Below are 17,801 nucleotides of genomic sequence, written 5' to 3' on the forward strand. Positions count from 1 at the left end.
AGTTAAAAGCTGAGTACATTAGTGTGGGCAACTCGTTAGAGAGGCCATCAAAGGGGGGCGCCGATAGCTGAGTGGTTAAGGCGTGTACCCCATAGGCTCTGATGCCTGACAGCGAGTCCTGGGTTTGATTCCCGAGTTAGTGTGGGCATCACACTAGTGTGGCCATCAAGTTAGTGTGATAGTTAGTGTGGGCATCACACTAGAGTGGCCATCAAGTTAGTGTGGGCATCATGTTAGTGGGCAGCATGTCAGTGGGCAGCACGTTAGTGTGGCCATCACGTTAGTGTGGGCAACAGGGTAGGGTGGGCAACAGGTTAGTGGGGGCAACAGGGTAGGGTGGGCAACAGGTTAGTGGGGGCAACAGGTTAGTGGGGGCAACAGGTTAGTGGGGGCAACAGGTTAGCGGGGGCAACCGGTTGGGCAACCGGTTAGTGGGGGCAACCGGTTAGTGGGGGCAACAGGTTAGTGTGGGCAACAAGTTATGCCTGATTTACACTCTTGGTTGCAGGTCGGCACACAACTAAGTATAAATCAGGCCTAAGCGTGAGCAGCAGCAAAGTGTGGAAGGGTAGTTACTGTAACTTAACTCTCTCAGTGCCACGCCCCGAGATATCCCGAGTTTTTCCCCGAGTACCCTCCGTGCCAGCACGAGAAATCCCGAGTTTTTACTTTTGACTGTGGTCGCGCTATACTTTTTATTTTTCATGATCACTTTCGCTTCCTGACTCCTTCAGACTCATTGGGTTCCGGTTTCATGACGCAGATTCCGTTTCCGGTTCTAATTTTTTTCCCGCGATCATTTTTGGCCAGAATAGGGAAAGTCACGGTTTTTCACAGGGTATAAAAAACAAACGGAGAGGTCCACGTCTACTCTCTTTGGTCTGGGTGACGATCAGTCATCGTAGTCGTGTATCACATCGTAATTTAGCCCGATCAACGATTGTCAAAAATGTCAACATCCGGTTATGACCGGATATGACGTGAGCCTGTTTGGGAGGGGGCGAGTGAGCCAGCGAGGTCATCAATGTGTCGATTTGTTGCTCTCTACTGGTAGAACTGTATTATGGGTTTAAAAACCCAATCAGATCATTTATTTGAATGAAAAATTACAAAATTAAGAAAGAAAAAAAAACGCAAATTGCTGGCACTGGGGGAGTACTTTATGAAAATACTCTTGGCACTGAAAGAGTTAAAGTATTGCAATTGTGTGTCTTTGCTTTTGTCTTTGAGTGTTTTTCTACATTTACACACTGCTGCTCAACTTATTGTTATGAATGTCAGAATACTATAGTCAAAGTCAGAATATTAATAGTGACTCAGCAGCAGGCTTGACAGTTATTTCCATTTATCACAACAAACAAATTTGCTGGAGCAGTGCTCTTTGGCACTTTTACTGAGCAATTTAGCACAGTTACTGAGCAATTTAGGATTGCATGGGAAGTGGGGAATTCCTTAAAGCAATATTTGGTTAGACTTTTTATTTATAATATAAAAAAGTCAAACTTTATTAATCTACTACATATACAGCATATATGTTAATATATACACCATCTATTATTGAGAAATATCTTCTTTCCCTGGCACTTGCAGGTCGAGGGCTGCAGCTCCTTTGCAGAGAGCAGGGGCCTGGGCAACAGCCATGCAGGGCTGGGTAGGCCGTCCATGGCACAGGTCCACAATGGAGGCGTGGGCGGGCACAGAGACAGGACGTCCGACGCCTGCTTCCCTAAACAGGAGAAAAGGGAAGTGGAGAATGGGCTGCCTAGAGACACTCCCTGCCGGGCAGAGGACGGCTCACAGGGTCAGCGCGGATCAGAGCGCCCTTCCCTGGAGAATGGATTCCTAGTAGCCAGCCGGGAGGAGCAGGATTCTCAAGGGAAGGACGACAGCCTGGCAACCCCGCACAAGAAACGAGGCAGACGGAAACTGGAGCGCCCGACAAAATGTGAGTTATTGGCTTGTTTTCTCAGCTCTGTTGTCTTCTGTCTGACAGTGTTTCCATTGTTAAAGCTACAAATGAATAGGATTTCCAAAATACTATGTATAGACTACATCTGCAGAGACCCTTCCCTCTGCTTGAATTTTCTTATTTTACTTAGTTGAGATGTTTCTGGGCGTCACCCTTTGGACAGTAGGGGTGGACTATGGTGTCAACAATCCAAGGAGGAGGGGCCAACGTTGAATGTTGTGTTTACAAGCCACAATCGACAAATCATACACAGTATAGTTTTAGGGGAGGGTGGGTGATGACAAATGCACAATGATGAACCATGAGCTGCAATTGAACAACAGACCTAGAGATCCTATATAATTGAGGAGACTTACAGTATTTGTGTGTCACGTACAACACCAGCGTTGCAGATCAACTTTCCACTGGGCCAGTATAACATATATATTCACTCATCATGGCATTAATGTTTTTGGATCAGTGCAAAAAAACAAAATCTTATTCGATTTTTCGATTTTTGTAGTAGAGCCATGGTGGGCTGAGTGGTTTCTCTCTCTGTCTCTCGCCATATCTCTGTCTTACATAGTCTCTCTCTTAATGAATCTATCACTCTCTCCATACTCGTCTCTCCTCTCTACTTTCTCCTGGTCAGCCACGTGTTCTCTCTCACTGCCGTGGAGACGCACAGGCTGTGACCTTGATGAGTGGTGCAGTAAATAAAACCCAGGGTAGAGCGAGGCAAGCCGTCTCCTGGCAACGTGCCTCCGTCGTTTGCAGAGTGCAGGGAGTCAGCAGGTCTCTCTTGTGGCCGCCACTTGGTTGCTGTCTGTGTTTGAGTGTGTGTGTGTGTATGTTCATGTGTCTGTGCATCAAATAGGATCGCGGTGGGGTGGGGGCTTCCAGGTGGATGGCACTGTGCCCAGAGCTCTTACACACCAAGTCTGCACTCTGTATTAACCTGATCTATGCATGCTGTGAGTGCTGTGTCTCACTGTCTCACACACACACACACACACACACACACACACACACACACACACACACACACACACACACACACACACACACACACACACACACACACACACACACACACACACACACACACACACACACACACACACACACACACACACACACACACACAGTGCATTGAGCAACTCTAAATTACTTCATTAACCCCAGAGCCCACTGCTCCTTGCAGACCACACTCTAAATTGGCTCCATGCATCCACATGGACACGCCACAGATTTACATATTTACCCAAAATGTAATCAACAGACTCATTAATTACATGTTCACATACAGTATATCACACTGCGCGTTCGTGTACAGTATGCGGGGCGATGTCAGTACAGTCACTAAATTAGTTTGTGTAGAGAGAGAGACAGCTAGCACCCCATGACAGAGAGAGAGTTGAGAGACTGAGGGGGCAGCATGGTGGATCGATAGCCCGCCATGCTGGGTTTCTGTTATCCATCTGGAGGGCACAGGAAGGATTTGAGCGCCGGCTGGAGTGGAACCGAGCGCTAGCAATACGAGAGCTGGAACGCAGTCAAACTGGCAAGGTATACTCTCTGTGGGCAATGCAAGCCAGCTCTCCTCACAAACCCAACGACCTTGGCAAGCCACACGTAAAGTAACTCCCCCCAACCCCCCATACACACACACATACACACTGCCTCAGCGAATTGTTATGTAGTCACTTATTCCCATTGAGCAGGGGGGGGGAGCAGGATAGAGGGATGGAAAAAGAGAGAGGAGGGTCGGACGGTGCAGGCTACACATGGAACAAACTAGAAGAGGCTGTTAAGAGAGCGGTCTATTGTTTGGACAGGCCTGTAGGGTGCTTCAATGACAGCCAGGGGTTGACTGCACAGAATACATGCTATCCAAAAAGTTTCCCCCAGCCTCTTAGAGCTCAAGTGTTATAATGGGGTTTGGTGATACAACTCAATAGATAGCAGCCATGTTTACCCAGACCATGCCAATCGTGCCAATGTGGGACACCGGCCTGCTTTAATAGTTGTATACAGTGTGCCGGTGTTGTCAAATCTCTGAGTTCACACAGTGTTAGAAACAGAATTTGATTACATTCAACCTGGTGTTGTATTTTTTTTATTTTCCAAAATGTTTTAAATAACAGATCTACAAGCATGCTGTGAGCTTGTAGATCTGCTATTTTCGTGGTATGATAAACTATAAAATAGCGCTTAATCGCTTAAATACTGTGAGCCGAGAGTAGCATAGGTGTTTCTTGGGCAGTTTGTGATAAGATGCGATTTTGGCTTCCTTCCTCCTGCTGCTCTAGGGGAAAAGGAAAGACGAAAAAAAAACGTTTCATGAATCATGAATCCTGACTGTTTGATAGTGTTTCAGTTGGGTTGTCTCCATGCTCCCTGGCTAACCTCTCTGCTCCGCTGAACACAGGAAAACAATGATGTTCAAGAATGAATAACATGCCTTTGTTGTTAGGGACCTCCAGAATCATGGCTTGAGTTAATAGGAAATCCCGACATTCTCAGATTTTATTGCGGTAAAGCCTTTTCTTTTTTATTACACTGCGGTTTTGGTGCAAATTTCAGCAGAGCCTGGAATATTTGCTGTTATTTTTGACGGTTTGTACACTCCCGCTAGTTTGTGGTTTTTGTAGCTTCCTGATAGGTGAAGCAGCACATGTTTAAGCGCCTGGCTGATATGTGCAGCCCCCCACTTTTGGATGGTTTATTAAACAATCTAAAACCTCAGATTGAGTCATGCATGGTATTTTTATAGTATTTTGGTGAGCTTTAAAGGTGGAAATCATTTTAACATGTATACAGGATCTTTGTAATATACAAAATGATAGGGTTATGTAGTAGGATGGCCTGTTTGATGGGGTCACAAATATTCACCTTGGCTGGTAGCAGGAATAAAGACCCTCCTACTCTAGTCTGTGCCCCCTCTGCAAGTTCAACACCAGTTCTATAAATAAATAAATCAAACAGACTATATTATAGTCTGTTTGTCAGTGGTTCCCAAACCAACGTTTTAGCTCGAGACCCAAAAGAGAAATTTGACGTCTCAGTGGGTCCCAAACTAGTGAAAATAGTAATTTATTCATTACATTATTTTGAAAAATGTTTGAATTTGTTTTTCATTTATTTGAAATCTTTGAATATCTTTTGAAATAATAATAATAATTCAAATGCAAAATATAGGGATATTTGTTTGGTTATTTTGTTTGGGAAACACTGGACTATAAGAGGCTCATAGCTTGATCCTGGTTTGGGAGATTGGCGTGGAGATTATATTTGGCCCCCAAAGTCACACAAACGAAGCAGTATGTTGTTGCCTTTTCTGCTCAGTGTCAAGGGTGTGTGGGAGGGACCATGCTAATGGCAGCCAGCTGCAGCTCTCGTGAAAAGGGGGATGTAGGGTCAGAGGTGTGATATTTGCCAAAGTAAACCTGGCCCCTCTCCACACTCATCATAACCTGGGCAGCATCTCCAAGCCTTCTGGGTTGCATCAAACCCTCAAATGGCACTCACCACCTAGTGTATACCTGAGTGTGCAATGTGATCCTAAATCCACTGTGATCAAGCAGAGTTTAACGGAGGATTTAGGACAGAGTAGAGGACATTAAGCCTACATAGGCCCTGCACCCGCGTAAGGAGTTTTACCCTGTCGGTTTCTCTTAGTGGAACCCCTTAAGTAACTTTATTTACTTATTTGAAATGTATTTAAACAGGCAGGACCATAAAGAGTAAATTGCTCTGGATTACAGTGTCTGCTATGTGCTTAAATTGTAAAAATAAAATAAAGAGATGCATGGTTAAAGCTACAATCTGGGGTTGAGAATTTCAATAAAGACAGACATTGCACCGGATTAGACACTAGATGCGCCACCATGTTTATTGTTTTGAAAACTTGTTTTGAGTGTCTGAGTGTCAACAATGACGGTCAGATGAAGTCATTGAAATGCGATGGTTGCAATGCTTCTTTGGTAGGCTACTCTGGACTAGAGTATTCTACACGCATCTTACACACAGGATAAATTAACATTCATTTGAATGCATTTCAAAAGATGCAAATGGAAAATGATCTTTGTAAATTAAATGATATCAGAGCATGTTACGAGTATGATTGAACGATGCTGTATCTCAATACAATAGCATATCACGTCAAAAGAAATGTAACTTGAGTCAATATAGAGTAGAATAATCTATATAGTCTAAATGTTGAAAGTTACTCCAAACACTGAATAACACGAATTATGGCACTGGCCCTATAGGTGACTGGAATGCATCACTGGGGGAGACCTACAAGTTCAAAATGCATCATGTGTGACCTTCTATATCAGCTTTCTTCCTCACATGACACAGACATATAGCAAAGCATAAATGTATCATGGATATTTGTTCTCATAGTGTTCTCATGGTGTTACACCAAAATACACAGTATATATCAACATAAATCACCAAACAAACACCATGATACAACGCTGCACATAAAGGCTCACCACATAATCCCCCAATGCATTCCCATAGTTAAAAAATGACAACAAACTCCATGAGCGCATCATGGGATAGCAACATGTAGAGATTCGCCCCCAGGAAAACTTGTCAACACTGACAACACAGCTGTTACCATAGGCAATTTTTAGGGGGGGCATGGGAGGCACTATTACTTGCCCCCCCTGGCGGCCGGACAATATTTTTTTTTACATATATAAACATATATAAAACATAAAAAATATATGTTCATATATTTCCTTTGCCCCCCTGGTGGCAGAGGCAAAAATCGCCTATGGCTGTTACTAATCGACAAATAGACAAGAATTAATAATTCAACCAGATTGGAAATGCTTGTAGGCCTATAAGTGTCATTTAAAGCCTATACCTTGTGTGTTTTACCCAATAGTTCAACTATTTTATTATGATCCAGTAGCACAAGTTACCTACTTTAAATTCCATTATCACTGAGAAATATAATGTTATATGCTGCTGAACTGAATCCAGACCATTGTTTAGTGGCAAGACGTGTTATAGCAATTCAAGATCACTTTAGGATATTGATTGAGTTTACATACGAAATCCTTATTACAAAGTATACAGTAGCTGTCCCACTTTTATGTCCCACATAACGTGAAGTCACCCTACCATTGAGGGGCGAGCCGTAAAAGGTGATAACCCTTTTTTTCTTAATCTTATATGCGAGAACAATGCACTAAAGTCAAATTCCATTAATGGCCAATAAGCAGATTCTGAACGTATTCTACCATTATCAAGTTAATTGTGCAGCCCTCTACTGTAAAGTAACTGCATCATAGCATGATGTTAATAGCCTTAAGGATGACATATAGACTGAGCTTGACCGTCCTGTATAATTGATGTGTGTCTGTTTACTAATTAAAAGGGTGGCTTCCACAGGTTAATGATCTAGAGCAGGGCTACTCAACTTAAGATGGCTAAGGGGCCACTCAGCAAAATACCAAAAGTCCAAGGGGCCGCCATGAAAATTACGGTCCTATTTTGGATTTTGTAACACACAATAAAATGTACATTTTGACATCATATTCAGGGGTGCACATAACTTTCCGTTTTGTCAACGGGGGGGGGGGGGGGGGGGGGGGTTCAGCACGGTGCCCACCGGGACAGTTTTGTCAACGGGGGGGGGGGGGGGGGTGCTGCGCGAGAAAAAAATGATTTTTCGCCGTTTTTTTTTCACTCACGCTGTTTGGTGAACCCCCCAAGGTTGGTGCCCTGTGCTGCGCTGCTTTTATCCGCCAAATTTGGGACGTTCACGGCATATTTTTGCACCATTACGGTACGTTCATCATCGGTGACTGACGAGTGCCTCTAACAGCCGCTGCGTGCAGCGGGCTGCGAGTCGCAGCCTGTCTGTGTGTCAGGATGCGAGGCTCACACAATCACAGCATGCGTCCCCCTGCGCCTATGGCTGTACATGGGGCCGACACGTGCTTTAGCGTGAGTGTGTGAGTGTGGCTTCAGGAAGTAAATCTCCAGGCTTTTATTTTTTAGTTTTGCTAAAAAATAAAAGCTTGGAAATTCCGGTCCCAGCTGTTGGTACGCAAAAGCGCCTCGCGTCGTCTGATGTGGTGCTCATTATTTATTTTGGGTGCGCATGCGCACCTGCGCACCAGTTATGTGCACCCCTGATCATATTCTTTTCACTGTAGTTTTTCACAGTTTATTTTGTGTGTATGTCCAGTGGCATCAGTTCAGCAAAAGCTAAGGTATGGCAAGGTTAGGGTTGCCAACTCCCAGAGATTGAAATAAGGGACACCTATCCTGGGCGGGAAAATGTGGGGGTCAAACCCCCCCAAAAACCCCAAATGCATAGAAAACTATGCATTATACCTGTAACAATTGACGCACCTGTATGTATGTCTGTCTGTTTGTTTTTGAAAAATGTTTTAGCAACCCATACATTTGAACGGAAATGTATATTTTTAAAATGTATATTTTTATTAAAAAAAAAAAAAAAAAAAAAAAAGTTTTTTTTTTTTTTTTTTTTTTTTTGGGGGGTTTGACCATCGGGCCGCCAAGACGCGGCGTGCGGGCCGCATGCGGCCCGCGGGCCGCGTGTTGAGTAGCGCTGATCTAGAGATTAAGTATAATTGATGTGACCTGTAGCTTCTCCAGTCTCTTATGAATGATTCAGATCAACCATTGTCTCACTGTCTTCCCTCTAGATGTGGAACGCAAGGAGGATGACGGAGGAGATGCGGTCAAGAACGAGGTAAGAATTCTCTTTCATTATGTCTTCTTTCCCTGGCTGATGCTAGTGTTAATATGCTGTCAAGGACAAGCCACCTCCGGGGTCTACATCCACCAGACTTCTGTTGTGATGCTAGTGTTAATATGCTGTCAAGGACAAGCCACCTCCAGGGCCAGTGTACACCAGCAATTACTCGTAATCTGTTTGTTTTTTTCCTTTCTCCCAGTCTACTTAGAATCTTTGTGCATGTCTTGTGATGGGTGGGTGAAGACGCAGAGGGCTAAACACACATTAGACAGTTAACAGTATACTTGGCAAAGGATGGTAGGAGGAAACCTACGTTTTTGGCTGACAAAATGACACTAACAGACTGGCATACTGTTATACATCATATCGATTTTTTTATCGATTATCAGTGGGATTTTGTTGAGTGTGGGATTTTTTTATAGTGATACACAGTTGTCTAAATTAATAAACGTTTAAACAGTAAGTCTGTAAACAATTGAGAATGTCAGTTGAAAATAACAGTTCCGTTTAATACTAAACATCAATGATATAACGTGATTTCTGATACAAGAGAAGATATCGTGATATAGTATTGATATTGAAAAGAATATTGTGATATACTTTTCTTCCCTTAACTTCATACTAACATGGTCAGTCCAAATATAAAAAATGCAGACGGCCAGGTCAGTCTTAAGGTCTTTACATGTATTTATGCCCTCTGCGCCCTCTGCGCCCACTGAACAGGTAAGCATAATGTATAAGCCTTATACATGTGCTATACATTACCTGTTCAGTCCAGGCGCAGAGGGCCAGGTCAGATGTTAAGTATAAAATATGTCATCTTTTATACTGTCTATATTGTTATACGCTTTTAATCACTGTTACTCTACTACTTATTCTGTACTGTACTTGTTCTCTACCCTTACCTGTATCTTTATTTCATCCTTACTGCGGTGCTGCTTCTGTATGACAACTGAATTTCCCTTAGGATCAATAAATGTCTTTCTATCTATCTATCTATCTATTTACTGTATATTCCCTAGATCTGGGCATTACTCTTTATACAAAGGATGAACTGGTAATGGTTATTGTCCATATTGGATATACTATATCATGCTTATTGTCTGATATGATGACCTAACCTGGGGTAGTCAGTACACAGTAATATCCTCAGTGTTAATTTAACTCTGACTCTGTCCTTTTGGTTCCATTTGTACACTCTCAGAGTTCGAATGTATAAATTAACAGAGGATTTGATTGTGTACTTACTTTTCACCTCAATTTTAAGAAGTAGGCCTGCTTCCGATTCTTCAAGCAAAATCCTAGAAAACGCTTGTCACTGTGTGGGTTTGTCTACACCAGGACAAGTGGAATCTGCACAAAATGATCTAGGTTGTGGTCTGTGGAGGACATGAGTACCTCTATCGCTTAAGCTGTGACATGACCTTGGACTTGTGAAAGAAATGGTACCTAATGGCATATAGATTTGAAATATCAAATACACTTGGGAGGCCCTCACATCGGCTGGCCCTGGTGACTTTGAGACAGTCTGTTGCCAGGGCGGGTGCTGTGAATAGATAATGTGGCCTTGCTCGTTGCCGCTTGACGAATCACGAGCTGACGGCAGCAGGGGGCCAGATCAACATGTGAGTCATCATCTCTTTACAGGTTAGACACTCCCCTCCAGCGCCTCAACCATAGAACAAATCTCACTGAATCTTTAACAAGAGTCTGCCTCAGCTGCTCCAGAGATAGCTCCAGTTTAGCAGCGAAACTCACCTCAGTCACAGAACCCTAGGAAAAAAAGATTCAGAAACCCAGTAGTTAATTTATTTTCTTATCTATTTATTTCTTTTTATTTATCCCTTTAAACAGGGAGATCGGGGGAGGCTGCGAGGGGGAGTTGGTGGGGAGATCAGCCTTCGTCAGAGGCCCATGCCCAGAGTAACCTTCCAGGCTGGTGACCCTTATTACATTAGCAAGAGGACCAGGGAGGAATGGCTGGCCAAGTGGAAAATGGAGGTGAGTCTGGGTCCTGGCCACTGTCTCAAGGGATGCTAGACAGTACTGTCGTATAACAAACATATTTGTTCCTCAGTGGGAAATAAGGATTAGGAATAAGAACAGTAACTGCACAAGTACCGGTACTAAAAACGGAATGGGGAAAATCGACCTCAAAGTTTATTTCCTATCCTGCAAAAAGGATTGTTAGCACAGAAGTGGATAGTATTTCATTGTAGAACATGTGGGTACAGGGTACAATATTATGGGATGTCATGTATACAGTAGAGTGGACTATAGTACTGTATACTGAAAAATCTAAACAATAGTTTTGACATCAGACCTTCAAAAACACAAAAAGCTGTTTGCTATTTGCCTTTGTTGGGCTAGAATAGCGCAGAAGGATTCTAGTTAGCCGACTGGCTGGCTGGTCATGGGTTGTGAATCACTAGGGTTAAGAGTACGGCACCATAGTGCATTTGTGTCCAAGTGTATTTGATGGGTCATTTGATATCACATGAAGGTACCATTTATTTCATTGGCTTTGTGTGGGGGCCTGGGTTCACTCGGTTCATGGGTTTCCTGTCTTTGTTTGTGCTATATCCATTGTTGGCAAATGAAAATTCATGGCAGCTGTTGCTCTCAGTCACCTTCACTTGACTTATGCTGTACAGATGAAAGTCTTGTAGTTTTTACACAGTGGTTCCATCCTATAAACCTCCCCTTGTTGTATCCTTCTCAATGACTATTTTTCTTCTCCGTGTGCGACACTAAGATGCATCTTCAATCCACAACGTCGTTCCCTAAAGGTTTTGTTCCTTTGCATCGACACACATGGCTTTCTCCACCTCACAACACATTTTACTGTGTAGTGTTGTAGCACTCACAAAAATATGTTTGCACAGCAAAATCAATAGTGTTAAATGCAATTGTGTAAAACAGGATGTGTCAGCACCAGTGAACAATAATATGGATCTTATTTTTTATCCCACAATGATCACATAGCCAGTCTTAGTCTCACTGAATATGGCAGCAAAGCCTGGTTTCATTTCAGACCATTAATAAGTGTTCCCAAAAACAACACGGTGTGTAAATCCTCGTAAATGTACCGTTTCCAGCCCGCCCGCCCAACCCCTCCACTACTTAGGCTAGTCATGTTAGATATTACTCCTGGTTGTAATGTGATGTAGAGAAATTATATCAGTGTTACATAATGAGTTGTCTCTATAGTAACAAGAAGTCTACCGACCCCCCCCCCCTCCCCCCACACACACACACACACACACACACACAAGCTTTCCATTGGAACAGGCTTGAGGAGAAGCCATTAAAGTGTCTAAAGGAAGGAAATATTGCCAAATTAGCAGGACATGCTGGGGTCTCACAAGTGAAATGTCGTAAAATACCGGGGGAAATAGGCCTTTCACATCTTCCACATAGAGAAGGATTTTCCCTACAAGCTTAATATCGAAAAGGGTTGTTTTTCAGTTTTTTGTTGTTGTTGCAAAGATGCAGATTCTGTGCAAGCTCGTCTGTTGCTTCTCCTTTTTGTTATTTGGCTCATTACACGCTTTCATCTAATTTGGACAAGGATTGATTTGTTTTGGCTTTGCAGCCCTTTTCCCGAGGACCTCGAAACGGTGCAGATTAAAGTTGGGTTTGATTCTGCTCTGTGCCTACAGAGCATTTTTGTTCTAGCATGTTGCTGGGGCAGTCAGGCTGTGAGGACATTTTGCCTGAAAGGGTTAGTTTAAGGAGGACTGAAACCCTGCTGTCTCGCGCCTTCCCTCCGGGAATGGGATCACTCTTTTTATGTGTCTTGTGTTACAGTGGACTTCTCCCACTTCTCACTCTCTCCCACCCCATTCTCTTCCTGACCCCTCCCCCAGCTATGGAAATAAACTCTGTGTTATGGATATGAGGGTGAAGATGAGGTTTGCAGCAAATTTCCAGCCCTGCTTGCTCTCGCAAGGCAAGACAGCCTCTTGGATCGCTGCCAACATTTTGCAAGTCCTCTCTAGCCAACCAGAATTCCTGTCTGGAATCACCTGACCCTGAATTCTCAGACAAAGAAATGTTCATGCTTTCTTTTTTTTCTGAAGCAATCTCTCCTACCCCTTAGGAGAGCTGAGGGGCAAAAAAAAATCCAATCCCGACACATTGGATTAGACGTGTCGCGCACCGGCGTGTATGGGTATGTGCAATGCATTGTTTGTTTGATAACACAGTAGGATAGTGTGCATGTCTGATTAGCCTGCTTACAGCGAGAGGGAGAATATGCTGACTTCAGGTATTTCCACGAGTTGTTATGGACCATCTGCTCTCCGGCTCCGCACGGCTACGGCTTAAAGGGAAACCGTCTCTTTAAAAAAAAAAAACAGAATGAGTGAGTGAGTGCAGGCGTTTGCAGATGTGCTGAGGGGAAAAGTTGCTTGCACAGAGAAAAAAAAATACAAGTTTTTTTTTCTTTTTTTTTTGGGGGGGGGGGGGGGGGTGATCCCATGGGGGGAATGTGCAGAAAGTATTTCCTATTTTACAACGGGGCCAAGAAATGTTGATTTCTTAGATCAAGTGTGTTTACTGCAAATATTTGTAGAGCAATCACATGATTTCATCTTACGTAACATAGGCCTATTTGTTTCTGAGATAACAGAACTGTAGTAGACTAACATTACATTATTCTTATGATTTGCCCTGTGCTCTATAGTCTAGTATGCTGAGGTGTTGAACACATGATAAATGCTTTAGTCTTTTGAACTTACGCTGACCTGGGTCTTTATCTGAAGTATTGATTATAAGAACTAGGAGAAAGTTCGCAGGCCTGAAAGTCCTGTTTTTTTACCCAGCAGTCACCGAAATCATGTAATTACCTTGTACTTTGTTCTCTTTGAAGAGTGAATGGTGTGTTTTTCCTTCTGTTTTTACATTAAGTAGGTCTATAACCACAGGAGCACTAAAGGGATTACTTAACAACCTTTTGAAAAGCTTTTGGGAGCCATATAGGCAAACTCCTTGGGGAGCTATTTTAACAATGCTACTTGTGGATTCATGGGGAATTATGTTTATGTATTCATGGCTGACCCTGTAATATTCCTAATTATCTCTTAAAAGGACATAACACAATGAAGACCAGATGGCCTCTTTTTCTCTGACCACCCCCCCACCCCCGCCCCCAAGGCCATAAATGAAATACGCCATGCCTTTGTGCGGACCAGTGCTTAAAATCTGCCTTAATGAATGCAATAGCTACACTGCTGCACAACAGATCTTGAGGAATGTTAGCCTATATCTTCCGCTTGAAAGAAGCCTTTTTCGAGACCAGCATTAATGGGTCTAATGAGTATTTCCAGTTTGTTAGCTCCACCTGTCATAACTTGAAGAAGTATTTGTTTGTATGCAGTTCTGTCGTAAAGACGAGCTTGGCCGTATGGAAGTGAATGCACTGAAGGCATATCTCACTGTACAATCCATCAAACAACCATACAGCCCCCTGCAGTGTCTTTCTTGTTTGATGCGCATGACAGAATACTGTATTCAAAGGTCAAAATCTTTTGTGAGGCTTCAAAGGCTGGCTGTCATATGGTATAATGAAGTAATGTTTAACATTACCTGATAAAGCTTTCCCCTTAAAATTTGTCTCTCCTTCAAAATATACTTTTTTAATTCAATATAAGAATATTCATGATTTGTCTTTCTACTGTATGTCTTTGTACAGTATACCTGCTGTCTTTGCTACATATAATGACAACTCTACCTTGCAGCCCTATGCTGCTTCTGCTCTGTAGCAATGGGGCTTTGCATCCTGCCCAGCAGCACTACAATCAGAGTAACAACTTTGATTGTTGCAAAAGTAACTGTTAGTGTAGTCAGGACAATGGCAATGAAATCAACTGCAGGTGTTCACCTCATTAAAAAGAAATAAGGAAAAAAAGAATGAACCATTGTGTTGCTATAGTCAACTCTATACCATTAAGCTTTGTGCATGAGCGGAAAGGCAATTTAGGGCTTAATTCAGCTCTGACTGGATGTCACTGCATCTTTTCCCCCCTATCTCGAACGTATTCCAAAATAACATGTCCCAAAATACTTGTGTTGAAATGTCTACACTCCACCAATTTCTCTCTTCTTTTTTTTCCACTGCCTCCCAATGCACTCCATCACCCCTTGAGCCCTCAGGGTATCATGCTGTACAGAGCTCTAAGTCAGATTAGCCCCTATTGTGCACCCAACATGTCTCTGCACTCTGCCAGCGGAATAGAAGACTTGTGTTTTCACTGTTCTTCAATCTGCTGCAAAAGCCCACAATTACTGTAAGTACAGTAAGTAGGTTTGGTGTTTCCATTGTAGTCATATCTAACCAAGCTCTTGTCCAGGAATACAAATGTGTTGGTTCGAATCTTGCGCTGTTTGTGACAACAGAGACTCTTCTGTATGTAATAATCCCAAGTGTGGTGTCCTTTTTGTTTGCCTTTGTCTTTCGACACAGAATGACAGGTTATGTAAGTGCTTGGTATTCCTGAAGCTGTCAGTGACAGGCAGGCGTGCGTAAATGATAAAGACGGCATTGTGTCTCCGGGAACCTCCTTTGCTATTTTCCCCCTCAGACCCAGAGAGCCTGTCTTGCTGGTGTAGCAGAGCTCACACTGTGAGGCCCCCAAAAGGGGGCATTTACAACTGGGAAGAAAGCCAGAGACAAATATCTGCTTCTTATAGCCACTGTACTCTCTCTCTCTCTCCCCCTCCCTCTTCCTATGACCCCCCCAGCATTTTCAAAGTCACTTTCCCATTGGTTCCAATAGTGGAGTAGTAACCGTAGGCTGTACCCCCAGAGTCAAACCCTTACACCAAAAAACTACAGCCACAGCAGTGGTTTAGCAGCTTTCCTGCTCTTCTTTAGCAGCTTTCATGCTCTTCTGAACACCCCTCCCTACCCCACCAGTTCCAATACCTCTATCATCAGTAGACACTGCAGATGACAAGCATCACTTCAGAGCAAACAGGATAATTTCTCCTACAATTAGTGTCTGTCAGCCCCTCTCCTTTCCAGCTTGTTGGTCTGAATTGCACAGCATGCCATAGCACCGCAGATCCGTTTCCCCTGTGATATAGCAAAAATACCACATTTAAACAAATCTAACTGACGTTGGTTAGTTTTTGCAGTTCGTTAAGCCATGTGCGAAGTGCACCATCCAAGCAGGGCTGTCTAACACTGACTCCAGTGTGGCTGCACTGGAGCCAAGAGGCCTAACACATATGGCCCAGGCCTTTGAACTTCCAACCAGCCCTACTGTACTGATATTTATATACCACAGTGGAGCCTCTTGATTGAAGAGCACATGTTTCTACTCTGCACGCCGTAACCCCTCCCCATGCTGTCTAGCAAGCCCCCCCACCCCCCCTTAAAGGCCCTATTGTTAACCAGACACACTGGAACTAGGGGCTGAGGGACTGGACTGTCTCTACCTCCCTCTTCCCCCTCTCTCTCCATGTATCTATCCCTCTCTTTACTCTATATATACAGTGTCTCTCGCATATACTATATACTGTATTGTATGTATGTATCTATCCCTCTTTCTCTAACCCTCTCTCGCTGTTCTTTTGTCTTCATTTTCCCCTCTGCTCTCTCTCGTGCTTCCACCTATATACAGTACCATCCATCTCCGCACAGTCAATCTGGCCCGGGCCAGAGAAACCTGAGAATGTTTTTGGGGACAGAGTAATGGCATGAGCACAGCTGTGCAGGAGATACACGTGGAGCCTATAGTATGAGTAGCATGTGTTTACATTATGTGACTGCGGGTATATACTCTAGAGAGCACTGGTTCTCAATGTCGGGTCCGGGGACCACTCTGAGATTGTACAAATGGACCCTTATCGGGGGTCCCTTGAGCTACTGCATATCAAGTTGGGGGTCCTTGAAATCCAAAAGGTTGAGAAACACTGCTCTAGAGAGAGAGAGTGTGTGTGTGTGTGTGTGTGTGTGTGTGTGTGTGTGTGTGTGTGTGTGTGTGTGTGTGTGTGTGTGTGTGTGTGTGTGTGTGTGTGTGTGTGTGTGTGTGTGTGTGTGTGTGTGTGTGTGTGTGTGTGTGTGTGTGTGTGTGTGTGTGTGTGTGTGGAGAGACAGACAAGAGCCTGGAGGGAGTGTGTGATAGATGAATAAAGTGAGTGTGCATGTGCATTTTAGAGTGTAGAGAGAGAGAGAGAAACAGAGACATCAGAATGAGTGCAGCTGTTGGGGATTTAGAGTGTGAGAGGCTTAAATCACGGCTGGGACTCGTCCTCTCTGATGCACATCGTGTCATGCATCAAAAATAGCAGATCTACAAGCTCACAATGTGTCGCACCGTGACACATTGTGAGCTTGTAGATCTGATATTTTCAATGCACCACACCAGCGTGCAACCAAGTATAAATCAGGCTTAATGGTTCAGTGTCAGGTACCACAAACCCAGTGAACTCGCTTCCAGCCAAGCCTGAGACACTATAGAGTTACTGTACATGCAGTTATTGATGAATAGGCCTTACAGTTGCAGATAAAGAGATGTTTACTCAAGGCTGTATTAGTCCCACTATCTTTATCCACCTTATACAGTAAAGACACACATACAGCAGGATACTTAATGGTGCATTGTAAAATCCTTCTTACTGTGGATTTTACTGTGTAGAAATGCCTCTTATATTATTAAGAAAACAAAAACAAGTAATAATAATAACGGTGAGTCTATGGCCAGTCTATGACATCAGTCATCATCTCCATATTTGGGCAGAGTTTCAGCCCAATCCGACCTACTTTGACTTATACAGGATAAAAAATGAATATTTCGAAAAGTATTAACACATGCAAGAAGTATTCTGGGATTTACTTCCTTGGCCTGTGGCAGCATGTACAGTACAAGTCGTCGGGTGCTGATCGGTCCAGCGGTTACCAAGATTATCTTTTTATGACATTGTTTTTAAACCCTGTAGCACTTTGAGATTTGTGAAAATGCCAAGTGTGTTACAAATAAAATGCATTATTATTACAGACACATAAACCCTCTTCTAGTCGGCTCAGCTCCTAGGAGCCACACTGTAAAAACAGGAGATTGTTGTGAGTCGGCCTGGTTAGCATGCATACTAAAC

The 17,801-nt window shown here is 43.4% G+C and overlaps 1 protein-coding gene across 6 annotated transcripts in view; it reads left to right on the forward strand.

Annotated features, from left to right (window-relative positions):
- The window catches only part of LOC308075068 (DNA (cytosine-5)-methyltransferase 3A-like), a 51,713-nt gene that overhangs the window by 12,279 nt on the left and 21,633 nt on the right, over positions 1 to 17,801 (forward strand). For 5 of the 6 annotated variants that reach the window (XM_080414663.1, XM_080414665.1, XM_080414661.1 and 2 more), the window contains 3 exons: positions 1,591 to 1,945; positions 8,647 to 8,693; positions 10,554 to 10,700. In XM_080414663.1, the coding sequence (XP_080270789.1) occupies positions 1,591 to 1,945; positions 8,647 to 8,693; positions 10,554 to 10,700 (549 nt within the window). The remainder of the gene's footprint in view (positions 1 to 1,590; positions 1,946 to 8,646; positions 8,694 to 10,553; positions 10,701 to 17,801) is intronic. The other variant, XM_080414666.1, reaches the window with a different exon arrangement.

This window comes from Gymnoscopelus braueri (genome assembly GCF_963280865.1).
Source record: "Gymnoscopelus braueri genome assembly, chromosome: 19".
In the NCBI taxonomy this organism is placed as follows: domain Eukaryota; kingdom Metazoa; phylum Chordata; class Actinopteri; order Myctophiformes; family Myctophidae; genus Gymnoscopelus; species Gymnoscopelus braueri.